This window comes from Melitaea cinxia, chromosome 23, assembly GCF_905220565.1.
Source record: "Melitaea cinxia chromosome 23, ilMelCinx1.1, whole genome shotgun sequence".
Taxonomy (NCBI): domain Eukaryota; kingdom Metazoa; phylum Arthropoda; class Insecta; order Lepidoptera; family Nymphalidae; genus Melitaea; species Melitaea cinxia.
This window is the reverse complement of record NC_059416.1, coordinates 600,627-620,789: the sequence shown is the minus strand read 5'-3', so window position 1 is coordinate 620,789 and position 20,163 is coordinate 600,627. Positions and strand designations below refer to the sequence as shown.

The following is a 20,163-nucleotide window of genomic DNA, read 5'->3' as shown; positions in this document are numbered from 1 at the left end:
AATTCTAATTTAAATGTTATCCTGGATAAACTTTTAACCGTCTCTCTAATAACAATACGCGACCGCGGTCCGCGTCAAAGTGCTCGAGAACATTTCGTTTCAATTTTACACGTTTAATCAATTTTCGGTAAATTTGCAAGTTTTTTACACTAGATGTCACTAATATTAAAAGCTAATGCGCTATAATGTACTTATATTAGCCGACACTATCCTATATATAATCGAAATGTGTTAACGAGTACGCGAGTAACGATCGGTAGTCAAAAAGTTTCCGATCAGAGACTTAGAAAGAGACGCCGATATCCTCAAACGTACGTAACGTATAAACATTATTAAAATCGAAATCAATTTACAAGAATCAACGCACAATATAGAAAAGATTTTGTCGGAAAAATTATGTATAATAGAAGCGCAACAACGTGTTATGTGGCACTTAAAGTCAGTTCTTTGATACAAAATAATTCCTATACTACGCGGAAAAAATCTAAAAATATATAATAATCTAAAAATGTGTCTGTTTGTGAAGCTCTTGTGTGTGTGTGTGTCGTTGTCTCTAGATTGTCTTCTGTACCAGTTGTCCTGAGTCTATTCTGCTATTGAATTCTTAACCAATGCACGTAGAATTGGTTCTTCTAGAAAGAAAATTCTTGGTGTAATAGTAGAATCAGGTTTTATATATTTGCTACTAATATTGTTTTTAATGCTGTTAAAGTTTCTGATATTTTTTTTCATTATTATGTTGCAGAAAATCAGTATTTCGAGGTTCGTTTTGAAGTAAAAGTAGCAAATACATCTGTCCTATTTCCTAGTGCATACATACATACGCTATTTGATAAATATTTAACAATGTAGGCTTATAATATTTGTAATCGTGTCCGTTTACTGAAGCCTATAATTTTGAAAATAACATACGAATACATCCCCTATTGATATGACGCAACACTACTCATAAACATATTGAAAAATTTAGTACGAATAAAATACTTTTTACACAATACACACTCAGATACAATATCCTCGCACTCACTGAAGTAAATCTAAATTATCTTTCACGCACACATTCACACATTTATGTAATTCTCTCCAATATAAGTTATTATTGCGTCATATCAACAGCCTTTTCTTTCATTATCCTACAATCGTATTGGAGACTGGAGTCGATACTTGATAACATAACAGTCGAAATCTACTCGTGAGCTAGGTATAAAATTTTGAATGCCATCGAAGGCCAAAAGATTATAAATAAAAAAAAAATACACAAAATAAATAGACAACAACAATAGTACAATACAAGACTATACCCTGAGCGCGGCAGTCATAAGATCAAATTCTCCAACTGACGTTGTGTTTGGGTGAGTTTTGAAATTGGTCAGTCAAGGATCTTAAAATTATTCTAGTGTATTCTTGGATAATGCATTTATAATTTGATTTATTAAATAATTTACAATTATCACTAGACTACATATCTACCTTGTATAAACCTCTTTGTAAGTTCATTACAATTATTTAAAAAAAAATCAAATGTATCGCGACGGTTAAAAGAAAATTGTCGTATTCAAATTTAAAATACTACAGGATTTAACTTTTACTATTGTTAAAATTTATTACACATATAACATATAACCGATATTATATATAAATATAATAATAAACGATCAGTTTGACGAACCCAACATCGAAACGAGAACATCAAAATATATATACGTATATCAGAAGCGTGTCACTGATTTGATATCACCCAAATTCCTTCAAAATATTTTGCATTTAAGCAACGAGTTTATTCATTACATTATTTATAATTACATTGGGTATCATAACACTATACATCGAACATCGAAAGCTTACAAACAAGATATATAAGCGTCTTAACGGGACCGATAGAGAGAAAACGACACAGCACAGTCCAAGAGCCTTAATCATGCAAAATCTTACATTTCATATCAAATAATTAACATTTCAAGCATCATTTTTAAATTAGTGACAATTAGCGGGTTTATATTAAACGTTCAGTTACACCTAAACCTCGCTACGTACGAAAATAACATTTCTAAAACACTATCAACTACCTAAGAGCCAACAACGAAGATCAAAGTTAGTCTACGATAGATAGAAAGATAAATAGGAAGAGAGTCTAGGGAACACGAAGGAACAGACGTGAGGCGAGTGTGAGGGTGGAGAGAGAAAGTTTGGTCATGTTTAAATTATATAAAAACAGGTCCAAGATTATCTTAACATTATCATCGTTTATTATCTACGAACAACAGTTTAGCTAGAATGGCCATGCACATACATAGAACTATTATCGTAATACATGATAAACCTAGCCTAAACACACGTACACTGTGAAATTTTAATGTTACACCTTAATATTACGAAGATTGTGAAGTTTCCGAAGGAGTCGGGACGGGTCAGTTGCCCGTCGCTGACGATAAGACTGGTAGCTAGGCGTGCGTAAACTAGTTCACCGAGAAGCTATGAATATACTCTGCGATGTTTACAGTGCGTGAAAATATTTCAAACCTTATTCAGAATATAGAGAAGCGGTCTCAACACGAGTTCCGATATTATCTCTGATCTGTCGTATTTACACTGAGGGATGGATATCGATTACACGATAATATTGTTTCGTGTGTGATTTGTTGTCTGGGCGAGATTTGCTTACAAAATAAATGAGCTATTAAGCGATCGCTACAGGGGGTTAATATATTTCAAACAAAATTTAAAAGTAATGATGAAAATACATGATGTGCTGATTCCATAGAATTATCGAAGATCGTTTAAAACTACGAGAGGGTCGATCGTCGATCCGAGTGAAGTCGATGACCTTGAAGATGAGGTCGAAGTCAGTGAAAGATCGATAGAGTTACCAAGAAGCTAAAGTGAGTGTAACGCGAGCGGACTGGCCGCGCCGGGCGTACAACTTTAGTTTATTTTATTTATATATCACAGCTTTTGACGATAACAAATCTTTTGCATTTGCAGCTTAATATGTTGACGCGAAGATTCGAACCATTAGCCTTGCGCGTGACGTCCTGCTACATCCGCGGTCTCATGAATCGATTCGTATCATCGAATTGAATCTTATCACACGAACAATATTTGATTTGAATCATTAAATTGAATCTCGTCACATGTGAACATCGTTTGATTTGAATAATTTAATCGAATATTGCCACATGTGAACATCAATTGATTTGAATCAATACACACCGCGGAACTAATCCTTCGAGCCGTAACGTTAATCGCTCGAAAATTTCGCTCAAACAATGTTACTTTATCCTAAGCACAAAACATCGATAAAACATCAAGAATCGCGTCGACTACGCTAACTTGTAACGGTAAAACAACAAGAGGTCTCGTTAACTACAACTTTACATTACTCTAAACGAACATTGATCTTAGATTAAACATGCAGACGTGACGCGACTGACGCCGTCGACGTTGGTCGCGTCACGGCGATATTGTACCTATTATATCTTCGATGTGGGCATTAAGGCTAGGTCGATTACAGGTATATAGTTATATACACTAAACGAAACACACTGACACGACACCGATACACTGCATAAGCACGCATGCAAAAGATTTCGAGGCAAAAGTTTGAAGAGTCGAAGAGTGAGCGAGCGAAAGCCACACACGACGTAGATATCAAGCCGAGTGGAATTTGGATGAAAACAAATGTACGAGACCGAATACACTGTTATTTCAATGTAAGTCCGAAGAGGAGACGAGAGGTTGAGCCGACTACACGCGTGCTAACTTCTTAAATTACGTTTAATTCCCTCCTTGTATTAATATTACACCGTTCTAGTTTGTATTTTATATTTACTTTTTTTTTTTAATTCACTTTACACTTAAATAACAATATATCACAAGCGTCAACATATAAGACTCCTTGTCGGTTGTGTCGATGGCCGCTCGTCGCTTTCAATGAATGTATAAAAATATTATTGCTTATTATCAAGCACCAACGCGCCACTAGCCAACTACGTTTCGAAATATTGCAGAATCTCGAATCTTTCCTATGTGAATGTCAGCGCGAATGATTCTCGAAATGGTTGCGGGGGTACGGTATGGTACGGTCACAATGGTTGCACAGCTACATCATGTATTCGGGTAATGTAAGGAGCGGGACGTCTTCACTGCATCACGCACTTGCTCTCGATCTGGGACTTGAGTTCGTTTACTTGCGTTTCGATGGTGTTTTTCAATTCTGGAAAACAGAAAAGATTTATTTGAAATTTAAAATCTAACAAAAATTACAATATATCATGATTAATACAAAATAATGAAGTCTAAATGCACTGATATGATAAGAACATTTCTAAAAATTTAAGATAAATGACGTCATTTTTTTTTTACTGAGAAAGGGCACAGCAGGAAATGGCCTGCTTTTTAGCATCTGGAGCAGCCCGACTGGGGAAGTACTTCGACCTTACAGAAGATCACAGCTAGGTAGTAGTGCTTTTAAGTAGTGTTGCGTTTCTCTGGTGAGTAACGTGGCCAGAGCTCCTGGGGGGGGGGGGGGGATTAGGCATGTCCATACGCTTGTTTGCCGACGTAGTTTTACAAATGTAACTAACTAGTAAACTCGTCCTGGTCCTCCAGCTCCGCCTCGGCCGCCAACTCCTCCGGTGTCTTCTTCTTCCTCATCAAGGGGTTGTCTGGCTCCTGCTGCTGTTGTTCCGCTATCTCTTCTTTCTTTGGGATTTTGTACTGAAAACAAAATAATACTTGAGTTAATACTTTGTTAAATTGTTTTAGATACCTTTTAGATTTAAATTTCCTTTAAATTAATTGGACATTGGCTCGTATGAAGTCGTTTTACACAAATTATATCAGATTTGTTTTACTAGAGACATAAAGTTAACACAAGTTCTATGTAATGTTTAAACAACAAGCCCAACAAAAGAAATTAGTTTAGAGTAGGTCAGTTTATCTGAATAATCTGAATCCTTTATAAAATGCTGAAGTGTTCAATACTCCCAACTTCAAACACTGCCCTAAATTCAACCTTACGATATATTTTCAATTTCACGATGCAAGCTGTAACATCCCACTGCTGGGCATAGGCCTCTTTTTCCACGCAGAAGATTTTTTAATTTACTGTATTAAAATAATAAATATAACAGTATTAAAATACTTTTGATTGCTTCGTCTCCTGACATCACTCCTTGGCTTGTTTTCTTTGTTAAGACTAAAACTACCAGAGCATTAAGTTTTATGTTTTCTGAAACTTTAATTAAAATTATTAAATTACTGCAATTAATTTTTTTGAACTGAAGCAAACCACGACTGTTTCTGTCGTTGTATTTCTAAATCGTTATAATATTTTTTAACGTACTGATAAGGGAAATAAGTAATTCATCCAATTTATTTCTCGTAAATCTAAAATAAATAGCATTTGTTATAAATATTGACACGAAATATATTCATTCAGTCATTTATATTAAAAAATAACCACATTAGTATATATTACAGAGAAGAAAAGTTAATACGTTTAACTCTGCTCTGGTGGTCTCGGGGTAATTTCCCAAAGGCTCCGATATTACTTCCAATATTGCTTTATTTATTGTCATTGCTCCTGTAAATTTTTGTTTATTCAACAAATACGAAATTATACTTTTTTAATTTGTTTTTGAAATTCAACATGTACATTGTTTTTATAAAAATATAGATGTATTATTGACAAATTAAATACGAGTTAAGTATATTTTAGTTTCTATGTGAAAACTTCATTATCTAATTGTTACAACTCAAAAATATACGAGTATATAGAACTGAAAAAACCGGCAAATAGACGGTACACAGGTCCACGTGTAATCCTGTTGGTGAGTAAAGTGACCAGAGCTCCTGGAGGGGGGAGGGGAGTGGGGATTGGGTCGCGCGCTTGCAATGCTTCTGGTGTTGCAGGCGTCTATAAGCTACGGTAATCGCTTACCATCAGGTGAGCCGTACGCTTATTTGCCGACCTAGTTATATATATATAAAAAAACATGCCTCATTATGAAAAAGAATGTATGTCAGTTCAAACACGTTACTGGAGTTTAGTCTATAAGAACTATTACTTTCATATTTTAAAATTATATTTATCTCTTTCTCGCAAAGAGAAGTCCTGCGTTAAAGCGTCCTTCCCAGCGCAGGTTAGCGTTATTGTTTCATGCGATATCACTCCATATTTTGGAACGAAGTTCCTTATGGCGCGTTGCGAAAAGGTACCCGGCAAAAAACGTCCGTAACGAAAATGCGTGGAGTAAGATTGTTATGTACGTTCGCTATGGTGTCTAATGTATAGTCTACGCGATGTCTTTTATTATTTTTATGTATGAATATTTGTGAATAAAATAAAAGTGTTAAGATAATTTTGTAAAGTAACTTTTGATTTTTATTAATAAAAAATTCTATAATTTTTTAATGCGAATAATTGTTCTCTTTTTTTCCTCAACTAGAACTTGAAATTAATATTCACGTAATAAGGAACTTCGTTCCTATCTGTTGTCCCATGACGCCACGCATTTTTTTTTTCATATCACCAGCCTCATATCGTTTCTTAAGGTAAAATCTTTAAAAAATATTTTTTCCAGCAATATTAAAATTCAATGAAATGAAAGAAAGTATCAGCAATTCTTGCTAAGCGGCTTAATTATGATACAGAATTACAGACCGATAGTAAATCCTCTTTGGTCGCGATCTCCATTGATTATGGCGGATTTTTTTTTTAATTTTAAGGACAACTCCCCAGAGTGCTCATTAAGGATATCGCAAGCTTGTATTAAGAGTTCTGTTTGTTTATATTTTTTTTGGGACGTCTAAGTAACATCATTTCGCTCAGCGGTATTACGATTAATTTTAATAAAAAAAGCTAAATTTCTGCCATTTTAAAAGATGAAGGTCATTTACGTGTATTATAATTATTTAAATTATACGAAAGATTTTCCGCGAATATATTTATTTTATTTTATAATGAAGTAAATAAATATCAGAGGTATTTGGAATTATAATTTATGTAATCATTATATTTGTAATTCAAAAATAACAACAACGTATTTCAATTACAAAAAATACATTGAATATTTAATTTTGAGTTATTTTATTTTATCATATTGTTACTTTCTTTGGACTTTGGATGTGTGCGTTATTTTCTACTTTTTTTCACAGGCCATGGTCATATCATCACTTTATCTATACTAAAATAATGTTTGATTCTATTCATCCTTCTTTGGATTTTTTCTTACAATAATAATCACAATTTGTTGCTTCACGGGTAATTAATTGTCATAAAATTTAGACATTAAACTGTTTTTATTACGTTTTTTCAATCACAAAATATTTTTACTTTTATAATTATAAAATAAATAAAATGCGTCTTGGAAAACGCAGTGTGGGACGTCCTCAAGCACTAACAATATTGTAACTCCTAGTTTCCGACTGCGCAAAGTAAACGTTTCCTTTCTCCTTTCTTTTAGATTATGAAATTATACAGTATTTTGTCAAATAAAGAATTTATTTATTATTCATTATTATTAAGATAATTCGTGATAAGCCTTTTTAATGTTCACGCGACCCACGTCAAAGATCAAAAACGAATCATCTCGTGCTCTCAACTCAACTTACTGTACTCGATATCGCATTGAATCAATGAAATATTCCGATTTGTCATATTATGATAGTATTTTTAAATTTTCTATCGTAAAAATATGACGTTTTCATATTTTGTCAAATAATTGTAGAAAATGTGTTTAGTTTTCGTATTTTTCAAACGCTTAATAAAAAAAATTTGTGAAATTAAATTAAAATAAGCATTTTAACTTTTCTTAAGAACACTTTCTTTATATTTAGAGGTTACGTGTAAGAAATTACTATCCGGGATAAGACTTTTTTCTTTTTTTATTAAACGGTTTTATTTTGCTCACCCCGTTTGTTTTATTTTTTATTATTTATTCTTGGGTCAAATTTAGTAATTCAAATTTCACCCTCTTCCTGTCAACCGATTAATCTGAAATTTTGTATACACTTTGGATTTTGGTGACAATACAATTATGTTTATTCATTATCATTATAAATTCAAGATGGCCGCCGCTACAAAATGGCGGATAATTTATGTTTTATTAATCCCATCAATATGGGTATCAAATGAAAGGGCTCAACAAGCAGAATACAATATACTATAAAAAATTGAAATCCAAGATGGCGGCCGCTACAAAATGGCGGATAACGTAGGTTTTATCAATCCCATCAATATGGGTATCAAATGAAAGGGCTCAACAAGCAGAATACAATATACTATAAAAAATTGAAATACAAGATGGCGGCCGCTACAAAATGGCGGATAACGTAGGTTTTATCGATCCCATCAATATGGGTATCAAATGAAAGTGCTCAACCAGTATAATCAATGTACTATATAAAATTAAAATCCAAGATGGCGGCCTCTACAAAATGGCGGATAGCTTAGGTTTTATCAATCCCATCAACATGGGTATCAAATGAAAGGTCTCAACAAGTATAATACAATTTACTATGCAAAATTGAAATCTAAGCTGGCCGCCGCTACCAAATGTCTGATAACAATTTTTTATCAATCCCACCAATATGGGTTGATACCCGGGCTAAAAGGGCTTGACAAGAAGAATACAGTGCACTATACAACCTCAATATTTAAGATGGTCCTTGCAATAATGAAGCACTAAATGAATTAAACAGAATGCGAAATAAAAACTAAAAACTAGAAAATAAAAATAGGTAAAAAAACTTTTTAAGTTAAACGGTTTTATGTTAAACATACATTGCAATGTTTAAGATAAATGTACTAAAAACCAAAAAATAATAAAATAGATACAGTCGTGGGAATTATAAACATATGCATAGACTAGACTAAAATAAAACCGTGGGGCACGTCAATTGTCTACAAATTATCGACTTAATGTGCGATAGAAGAATCGTTTAATTCGTCGTTAAAATAGGCAGTTGGCCCGCAGACGGTGAGGAAATTACTTACTATTTTCTTGCTCATGGAAATTCCAATAGTTATACACTCCATGTAAATAAAAGAGATGTTTCAACTAGTTTATCGTTGGACATTCACACTGCTGGCTGGCGAGGAATCGTTTCACTGCTCGTAGTTTGTCTTTGATCGACAAAACATATGATAAAAGTACTACTCGCTCACCACTATGAAACCCTAAAACTCGCTTATAATCGAGCTTGCTAGCTTGTTTCCACATTCTAGCCCTACTTATCACACGTCCATCGTTGTCGGTTGAACAACTGCCTAATTATAGTGTAACATTACAAAACAAACATTTTAATCAACGATTGTAGACAATTGACGTGCCCCACGGTTTTATTTTAGTCTAGTCTATGCATATGTTTATAATTCCCACGACTGTATCTATTTTATTATTTTTTGGTTTTTAGTACATTTATCTTAAACATTGCAATGTATGTTTAACATAAAACCGTTTAACTTAAAAAGTTTTTTTACCTATTTTTATTTTTTTAAATATTTAATCTTTGTATGGAAACATTTGCAGGATTTATTAATATATAAAGTCTGAACACGATAAAAACACATTATCACATTTAGACACTATATCCCACATAAACTTTAAGTACATATTATATAAATAAATAATTAAAGGCTTCACTGCCCTCAGAAGAATTTTCTCCTGTGTCGGGGTCCGGAAACACACAATACACAAGCACAAAAGCCCAGATCACGACAAACATCTATATGGTCAATGCAAATGTTTGCCAGGGCTGTGACCGCTGCGCCAACGTGTATTATATCTACAACCTTCAAATATTAAAACTAAGCAACACGTCACTCCCCATTAAGACAAACACGAATTAATAATAATTATCAAGAGTGAACATTAAAAATATTCATCCAATTAAGTTAAAAAATATTTTTCGTCGTAATAAAATTTAATTTCGTCTGTCGGTGCGTCGGTCCGCGGTGAAATAACGATATCCGGACCGAGCCGGTGGATTAACCAAATGAGAGAGACTTTGAAATTTTAATTTTTCTCAAAAATGTATTTACATGTAACGTCCAGAGGTATGATTTAGTTCACTGCCGAGAACGATTACATATTATATAAAGCTTTAGATTATATAAGACACTCGATTAAATAAAATATGACTTAATATAACATTCAGTCTACCCGGGGGTTGTGGGTACGATTCCCACCCCGGATCTGGGTGTAATATATATATATTTATTTATATATGTATTATTTATAAGTATGTTTATCGAAAAAAAAAAAATTGCAGTTTTAGAAACAGACGACCGTGTGTGTATTGTGTAGTTATATATTTATTTATTTATTTATTATATAAGACTTTAAATTACACAAGACTTGATTAAATAAAATATGACTTAATATAACATATATAAATCAAACGATATTTTACAAATACTAATAAAATATGAATAATACATACAGGCTTTAAAAATTTGTTCGAAATACATTTTTAAGCAGTTTTTTTAGTAAATAAGATTTAAGTATATATGTATTATTTATGTAAAATATGTAAAAACTAATGTCTCTGGAATAAGAAATACAAAGGTTTGTTAAATTTCAACGTTATTTACACACACACACACACACACACACACACACACACACACACACGTACACACGAGTAAAAACACATACTATACAAATATAAAGAACAGTTGTAGTGTAATTGTTTTAAACGTTGTGTTTAAACAATTATTTATATAAAAAAAGAAATATAGCAATAATTTTCTTTGTACTATAACTTGACTAATTTCAATAAAAAATTATGACATCACATGCAAAATGAGGGTAGATAGCCCTGTATGACATTCGTATACTGGTAATAAACTATTTTAAAAATATATATTAAATAATTCTTTGTAATTTCTATTCTTCGTTAATTACCTCTTCTTCTTCTTACATCTTCTAGAGCGTCGAGAAAGCCTCAAAGAAGTCAACCTGACTCGATTAGGGAGTCGCGTGTTAAACGGACTCCCTACTAGAGTCAATTTCACATCCATGAGCTTAAACTTCTTCTTTATTCTCCCTTATTCTTTCCTCTTCTCCGCATTCTTGTTCAATCTTCTTCTTTGTACTATTACATTTGAATAATTATTTATTAATGACAGTAATTATTATAGATTACATTAAATAATAGTTATGAAAACTATTTGAAAACTATTTCATTCTTAATGCAGTCAGTCAGTCAGTTCAGCCTATTGCAGTCCACTGCTGGATATAGGCCTCCCCAAGTTCGCGCCAGACATCCCGGTTTTCCGCAATCCTCATCCAGCCTAAATTAAGCCTAATAAATTCTTGATGCAATTGTTAACAACTAAAAATTCCATGACCTTCTACTAGTATTAAAATTTCATCAAGTTTCTAATTTGTGCAACATTAGTATGTTTCAGTAGTTTTTAGAAACATATAATTTAATACAACAAATACGTTTTTTATATGATGAAGTTCTATTATAAAATCCGGTCTAAAATTATTAAACATAGTTAAATTTACCATAAATAAAAATCTATGGTGGAATTTATCTCAACTAAGATGGGGATTTTAAGCGGAGTCTCCATCAATTTCCCGGCAGATGAGTTGGTAACAGCATTACTGCGGCAATCTGCGGGTATCACCCGACACAACCAAGCTATTAGTTGTTATGTCACAACCTTCCTTATTTCGAGCATTTCTCAAAACATTTTATAACTGAAATCGTATTAAATCGAATACGACAGATAATATTCTGTCGTTTTTAAAACCGTACGTTTGCTGATGCTTTTAGTTTTTTCTCCAAACAGTAGTTTATATATATATTTTTCATAATTTTTAAATTAACCTTTTACATTAAAAAGAAAGTAAACATCTTTGGATACTGGTATTGTAAGTTGATGATGATATCGACGAATAGCGTATGAGACCATATTTTTAGATTGGCCGTAAGTATACCTACAATTTTTTTAGTGGAAGATTTGAGACAAAAAGTACTTTAAGCTCTCCCTACGTTGGATACTGCTTATAGAGCATTACGTATTATTAATAATAATATCATTACTTTATATTACAAGGAATTTAATTTAAAATATAAAATACATAAAAATATATATATTTAGAAACCACTACTTCTAATTTATTACATAGTCGATTTACATAATTTATGGGATATAATATACGACCCCAGTAGCGAGAAAATCAATGGTGTGACATAGCGTTATACCTTAAACAGACAAGACACGACAAGTTTAAAAATGTACGAGATACAAAATGAGTTGTATATCATATTTCCATTTTAGCGATAACATAAAATTTTTCAATTTTGTCACAACACTTGAAGGAGAGTAAAAAAAAAATTGTAATAAATTTTCGTCTTGAAATATAATAAAAATCGAGTAATGGGGTGAATGTAAATCACATCAATATCGGCGCAGCGCGACGGTGCGTGTAATGCGAGGCCGGGGTGAAAATTACGTATATGGTAATGACGACAGAAAACGTGGACAATATATTTATTGTGATTTTTATATAATGTTATTTATTTATTTATTTAATGCATTAAAAAACTTAAATCTAATATTACAGTGAACCCAATGCATTATATATACATATATAAGTATATAAGTTAAGACTACTACATACTATGTTGGAGTGTAGATCCGCTGAAGTGACAGTAAATTACAAATATTATTAAGTACCTTTAGATAACCAAAAATTATTAGTGTAAATGAGATCTAACAAACCTGTATAGTGAGTAATAGTTGAACTAAACTGTGGCCAATTTATATTTGTAAAATATTTCATGTTCTACTGGAAATGACTGAGAACGAACGAAGAAATGAAAAAAAAAACTTCGCTATTACGTCATCTGTACACCCGAGTGAAACAGCGTGGTGGATGAAGCTTCCATCCTTCTCCTACATGGAGAAAGAGGTCCGTGCCCAACAGTAGGATGTTACAGGCTCAATCATTACTTCTTAATTTTGGTACTTTTTTCTGATTTTGGTATTTTTTTTCTTAAAAATATTTTTGAAACAAAACTTCTTTACTTGACTTGGGGAGTAAGCTGGTGAATGCGTGACGAGAGCGTTACTAAAAGTGTGATCGGGCGAGGCGAACGGAATTTGAGAGGGAGATATAAGTTAGTGAAAGTAGAAAGAGAGAGAGTTACGTTTAGTAAGTTTTACTTCAGTCGTGTGGAAAGCAAATTCGTTTTTTTTTATATAACTCTGCTGACCGTACCGTGTTCAGAGTTCAATGTAGTGAAAATGTTCTTACGGTGGCTGTGCGAGCGATTTGCTCCGTGAATTTGTGAGATGAACAATCCCTCATGCTACACTAGCGTGGGCTGAACGATCTTTGTATACAAAACATTTAAAGTATACGAAAATGTTGACATTAGAACGAAGTTGCTTATAGGGCATTGCGGAGGGGTACCCTAGCCGACAAAACACGCCTGTAAAGTTAAAAAAGCATCTTATTTTTATGAGTATTATAAGTGTATTTTGCTATATTATTATATCATTCGATAATTATTATATATTTTTGTAAATCATTGTAAATAAAATAAAAATAAAAAAGAAAAAGAAATAAAAACTCTATAACCGAATTTTTTTTTATACCTCACATAGAACTTGAAATTAATATTTTATAATAAAGAATTTCATTCCTATCTGGTATCCCACGATACCAGACAGTTTTTTTATTTATTGTTTTTTTCTGTGTAATTTTTTTTTACTAAGTGTATGGTATATAATAAATTATTATCTTGTATTTATGTATAGTTATAATAATATCTATAATAAATTGTGTGTGTAATAGACGGCTTCTAATGATGTTTAAGCCTGACTTGAAGCCCAATAAATCATGTTAATATATCAAACATGAACAATAACAATAATTTTAACCCCTCACACTCAATAACTCCCAGTGGGGTAAGTCGTGGGTACTTCGTAACACACACAACACAAGATCTAAATCACGACTACAATTTACAAAGTCATTTGTGACCTATACAAAGATTCTTCGTGTGTATTAAACACTACCGACCCGCCCCGGCTTCGCACGAGTGCAATACTGATAGTAAATGTACTACAGAATGTCTTTATATACAACGTTCACAGGTTTTTTTTCATTAGAACATGTCAACAAACATGTTTTCTTTAGAGGTTACTTTTGAAAAAGCGACATATAATTGGCATGTATTATACATATAAACCTTCTGGAATCACTTTATTTACTAAAGAAAACCGCATCAAAATCCGTTACGTAGTTTTAAAGATCCAAGCATACAGACGGGAAGCGACCTTGTTTTATATTATGTATAGATAAGTTGCAATGACCACTGCGTCAATATATCATCAGAAATATTTTATGAAATGGATGAATATGATTTAATGAATAAAGTCACACTAATAATATCCGTGATTTATCTCATTACGTTACAAATTAATTCAATTCAAACAGCACTAATAAACAATTTTATAATTAATATAACTTATCAGATCTGCTCTGTCAACAGTCATCGCTATGGTTCCGCGGTTAAGCCACATTTAATCATATTTCATTAAATCTGTTTGCGTTGTTTTATTTTACATTTAATAATTGAAACTTATTTACGTTTACAGTATTTACATTGATTATTATTGCAGTTATTGCTGTAGATCTTTATTATCGGCGAGGCTGTTACAAAGGAAATTAAAAAAAAGTACAGAGTTGATTTTAAATATAACTGAGGTAGGGCACAGCAGGAATTTCAAAAAAAAAAAAAAAATAATAATCACTTGATTCGGATATACATATACGCATACTGATATTATAAGATGGCGGACAAATGGCTGACTTTTATAAACCAGAACAGTTTAATTAACAGTTTAGGCTTGAAAAACTTGTTTCCTTTGATTAGATTTTTTTTATGTCACTAGGTCGGCAAACAAGCGTACGGCTCACCTGATGCTAAGCGATTACCGTAGCTTATAGACACCTGCAACACCAGAAGCATCGCAAGCGCGTTGCCGACTCAATCCCAAATGGATCAGGAGCTCTGGTCACCTTACTCACCAACAGAAACACAATACTGCTTGAAAACAGTATTATTTTGCTGTGATCTTCTGTAAGGTCGAGGTACTACCCCAGTCGGGCTGCTCCATATTTTGAGCAGGAAATTCCTGCTGTGCCCTACCTCAGTTAAATGATTAATTATCAGGTTAATGATTAATTTACTTCCTTTACTTTGGAATATCAGCTAAATTGCATTTAAGTAGCAAAGTGTATTCATCTCCATTCTTTCCCCCATCCCTAGGATAGTATTTACAATTGGCACAGACATTCCGTAATATATGCATTAATTGAGGTAGGGTAGAGCAGGATGTTTACCTGCTCCAAATCTGATGTAGCCCGTCTGGGGAAGTGCATCGACACTGCCGTCAAGTGGTGTTGTGTTTCTGTGGTGTTCACGGTAGTCAGAATTCCTGGAGAGGGTTTCCCGACTCGGAAAAGCTATGGTTCAGCAACAAACTGCTTCTGGAGTTGCAGGCGTCTATAAGCTACGGTAACCGCTTACCATCATGTAGGCCGTACGATTGTTTGCCGACTTAGTATAAAAAACTTAACAGAAAAAACGCATTCTTAGTCCCATTTCAAATACATGGACATAAATGTAGAATTCTCCTTTTTTTAAAGGCGGTTAAAAATTAGTACGCCACATGATCGTGTTATTACGCGTAAATCAATAAATTAGAAGCAAATTGTTATAAATTAATATGTAGGCGGTAATTAATATCGGAACAAGTAGGCCACCGTGTTAGCTTGCATCTCGATCGTAAAGGTCGATGTGTTCGGATTATGGCTAAATAATGAACTATGTTCAAATTGTCGTGAAACTGATTTGTTGGTTTAAAGGTTCTCAATACAAAATATAATTCCTTAAAATAAAGCATTATGAGATCATAATGTTATAAGTAAGAAAATTTAATATTCAAAGCAGAACCTACGAAAGGATTTACGAAGCTAAGTTTATTTCAAATAATATTGATAAGTATTTAGCAGCGTTCAACCTAATATTTGATGTGTAAATGCTACGACATACTACGTCGTAGTTAACTCGTAGAGGTGATGTAATCGCTACAATTTATTAAGATATATAAATAATAATAATAATAATAATACGTTATTTCAGACTAAATTTTAAGTCCATATTGGGTTAGTACAACAAAACAAAATTAAATGAAAAAATCAATAAGTAAAATAAAAACAAATAAAGCAAAAGTAAAATCAAAAATCGAAAAATTCAAAAATTCAAAAATGGTGTTAATAGACAAAAAATAGACAATTAGGAAATTAAAAATAAATAACACGAACTGATGAAATATATGATGTAGCTTTATTTGTGAAGGGAATATTGTATGTAGAAGGCAGCAGATTCAGGGCTAGCGACGCAAGGTTACAAGCGCTTTTGTTGATTGTACTTTCGTTAGAACCAACTCGATTTGCAAGTGAAACTATGCAACATATGTATCCAGAAACTACTGAGTAAGATAGTGGATTAAGGTCAAATTTATTCATCGAATCACAGTAGTGTAACTAAGACTGTCACAGTATTACAGTAAACTAATTCAGAATCGACAGAAGTGTTTAAGTACATTTTACACTTGCAATTTACTGACGTTATTTTGTAAATATTTCACCGTTTACTAAAAAAGTTTCCTTAAAATGTTTACACGTTCTAATAGTGTTTGTTTGTTTGTCTGTCGAAGCGTCGAGTGCGACGCACTTGGCTCGAAGTTCGTCTTAAATGTGAACTATTTATCTTGGATCTGAAGTGAATCGGACCACTTCGGTTGATGTTACGTTTCTTGAAGCAACACAAGTGTCTTGAAATATGTGTACATACAATGATTAAACTGTAAACAAATATACTTTTTCATTGAGCTACAAATTGTAGTTTATACTAATATTATAAAGGTGAATTATTTAATTGTTTTGTTTGTTTGCATTGAATAGGCTCCGAAACTGCTGAACTGATTTGAAAAATTCTTTCATTATTGGAAAGCTGCACTATCTGCGGGTGACATAGGCTATATTATATTTTAAAAAAAAATAGGGGAAAAAATATTTTATTTTTTTTGTTAAATACCCGCGCGAAGCCGGGGCGGGATGCTAGTATTAGAAAAAAAAATTAATAAAATTCAATTACTTGGAGGCCTGCTTCATCGGATGTGATTAAAAGTTTATCCTGCGCATAAGTTACGAATATACTTTAACAGCAGGCAAAATAAGCCATTGAGGCCTGCGTCACCTCAAATAAATAACTACAGACTATAATTTCAAAGGTGTAAAAATGGAAATATTCCATAAATAAAGTGGGATTCGATGGTCATCATCATCATCACATAGCCTTAACAGCTGTTGGAAAAACAGGTATTTATTAAAAAAAAAACAGAAGAAAATTTTTATCAATAAATCTCAAGATTGTCAAGAAGATGCCTAATGGAGGACCCGCGTCGTTCGTAAAAAGCTTTATTACGAGACATTTGCCGATACACCCGAAATAACATCAAGCACTCCATAAGTTAAGACGCGCCCTAAGTTACAGAGTTGCTAAGTTTTAATTGTAGGGCGTGGCCCCACTTGCAGCGTCGTAGTAATTAGTGTTCTTTTGTACAAGGGATGTCATTCTTAATTTATAATATCTTATTTTACTTTTAATCGACTTTGAAAAAATTGTGATTGTTGTCTATTTGTGATTTAACTTTTTAATTCTTTAGTAGAAAGCAATTTTTAAAGTTACGTGACATAATAATTTTTTTATTTTTTTGTCATTGAAAAATCGGTACTCCCATTAAAAAGTTATGAAGTTAACACATACAAAAAAAAAACAATTTAATTGAGAACCACCTCCGTTTTTTGAGGTCGGTTAAGAGTATCTAAACTATTAAAACAAAGGTTTTGAAGGCGATTTGAAAAACGAAAAATAAAACATGTATTTATTGCTTTGAATTTTTTTCTTAGTTTTTGTTTTAAAAATATTAAACAAATTTTTGTCCACGCGTCGACCCTACTCAGAACTCTCCTCATTAAACGACTCTTGTTCCTCGAGGTGGATTACGGAGATATATATACAGTTAAAAAGGGAAAATTATTATCTATAAATAGCAATGCGCGCCTTTTCTTTTTCTGTATTATAATTCTTAATACTCAGACTCAATATTAAGTAATGAATTCGACTTAAAATATTACTTAGAAATATTTTGTTTTTGTTTCTGAACGTTCACCAATTTTAAATATTATTCTGTAAAAAAGAAGAATCGTCCCATGGGATTAAGTTACTTGTTCTTACATATGAAAAATAAATGTTATTGTTTTGTCTGTTTATTTGTTACCGCTAAATTTTAACTTAAAATTAATCACTTCTTTCACAGTATAAAAGTTACGTGATTATCATCAAGTTTATAGTGAAGTATAATTCATCACACAGACATTCACATATTCACAGTACCAGAATTTTATCTACAAAACTAGCAATTTTTAAAATAATATATGACCAGAATATAAGGGTATAACACTAATAATTTAAAATTTACGACGTTCATAAGAAATTCACGAAATAAATCGTTTATAGATAGTCCCTACTATACAAGGTCACAGGCCTGTAAAGGTTCAAGCTAATATAGCTATTAAAGGAAGCACTTTAAAGGTTATATTTGTACAAAAGTTATATGCGTGTTCGACTGCGCTTACAGAAAGCTGAAAGTAATTTGCCCTCCCAATAAAATTGCGTTTAACGTTCTAGTTAGGGGCACTAATTTTAATTTAAGTAGATATAGGAAACGATAAGGCTATTTATACGTATATATTAAGATTAAGGCTATTTTTAAAGGCTTAATTAAGATTATACAGACATCCACTTGAATCGAATTGGCTTAGTAGATAGAATGAATTTGTCAAAACTGACAAATGCTAGTTTTAAGTCTAATTTGAAAGCTAAATTTTCTAGAAATAATACTCGTGCTATTGTAAAAGAAAAAAAACGAGTGTGCTTTAGACCACACGACTTAATTACAACTTTTGCACAATAGGCCTGTACTGTGTTGTAGATATAAAAAACGTATGAGAACGGCTATGAGAACAAGAGAGAAAGAAAATGTGTGCTCGCACCTCTTTATTTTGCTCTATTCGCCTCGCCCAATCATACTTTTCGTAACGCTCTCGTTACGCATTCACCAGCTAACTCTCCAAGTCAAGTGTGCGTAAAGAAATTTTACTTCGAATAAGAAATTTAGAATATTTCATGAGACTTTCCGAGACTTGTAACTTGCTTGAAATGAGCAGAACTCCGACTGGGGAAGTGCGTTAGCCTTAAAAATGACAGCTAAATAACACTCCTTCTGAGTAGTGTTGTGTTCTTATGGTGAGTAAGGTGATCAGAGTTCCCGGGGAGGGTCGAGGGTAGGGTTAGAAAGACCTTTGCGATGCTTCTGGTCTTGCCCGCATTCATAAGCTGCGGTAACCGCCTACCATTAATTGGGACATATTTTTGTTTGCCTTAAAAAGTATTGTACAAAGATACACTATACAAAACAATAAAATTCTTTAGTAAATGTTCTAACGAAACTGTTCTGTTTCGCGATCCGTATTCAGTACAACATAAAGGTTTTATATAAACGACGTATCCAATACTTTACATATGTAAAACCAATAAGCGTCGGTTCCTACAATTTGAGATCGTGACGCCTCTGAACGTGATCTTATTATGTATTGGAAAGTCGCCTTTTGAATAACGCTTGTATGATTAAAATATATTGAAAGGACATTTGAATTGAACTTTTCTTTTTGTTATTTAATTTTTAATGAAAGTTCTTTTATTAACAACACATTTTACTCAAAAAACTAGTTTTAGTTTTGTAACTCTTTTTTGGAACTTTAACAAAATAAATGTGTAATTATATTTAGAGTTAAACTTGACGTTAAAACAGAATTCATTTTCTAATTAAATATCCGCTGACAGTGGCACCATACGGCGAGTTATGACGAAATTATCGAACCCTTTGACGGAGCATTAGGAAGAGTAAATTTTATTAGAGCAACGTTTGAACACCAGTGTCGGCTAATGGGTCCCCAGCTACCAGTCACCAGTTAGTAATGAGCCAGTGGAAGGAACTCGTAC

General features: G+C 32.6%; 1 protein-coding gene across 1 annotated transcript in view; it reads right to left on the bottom strand.

Moving 5' to 3' along the window:
* Positions 1–3,805: 3,805 nt before the first annotated feature.
* Positions 3,806–20,163, bottom strand: part of LOC123665238 (complexin) — a 417,462-nt gene continuing 401,104 nt past the window's right edge. The window contains exons 5-6 of the mRNA XM_045599571.1: positions 4,584–4,716; positions 3,806–4,213 (exon numbers count right to left, since the gene is read on the bottom strand). Of these exons, the coding sequence (XP_045455527.1) occupies positions 4,140–4,213; positions 4,584–4,716 (207 nt within the window). The 3' untranslated portion in view covers positions 3,806–4,139. The remainder of the gene's footprint in view (positions 4,214–4,583; positions 4,717–20,163) is intronic.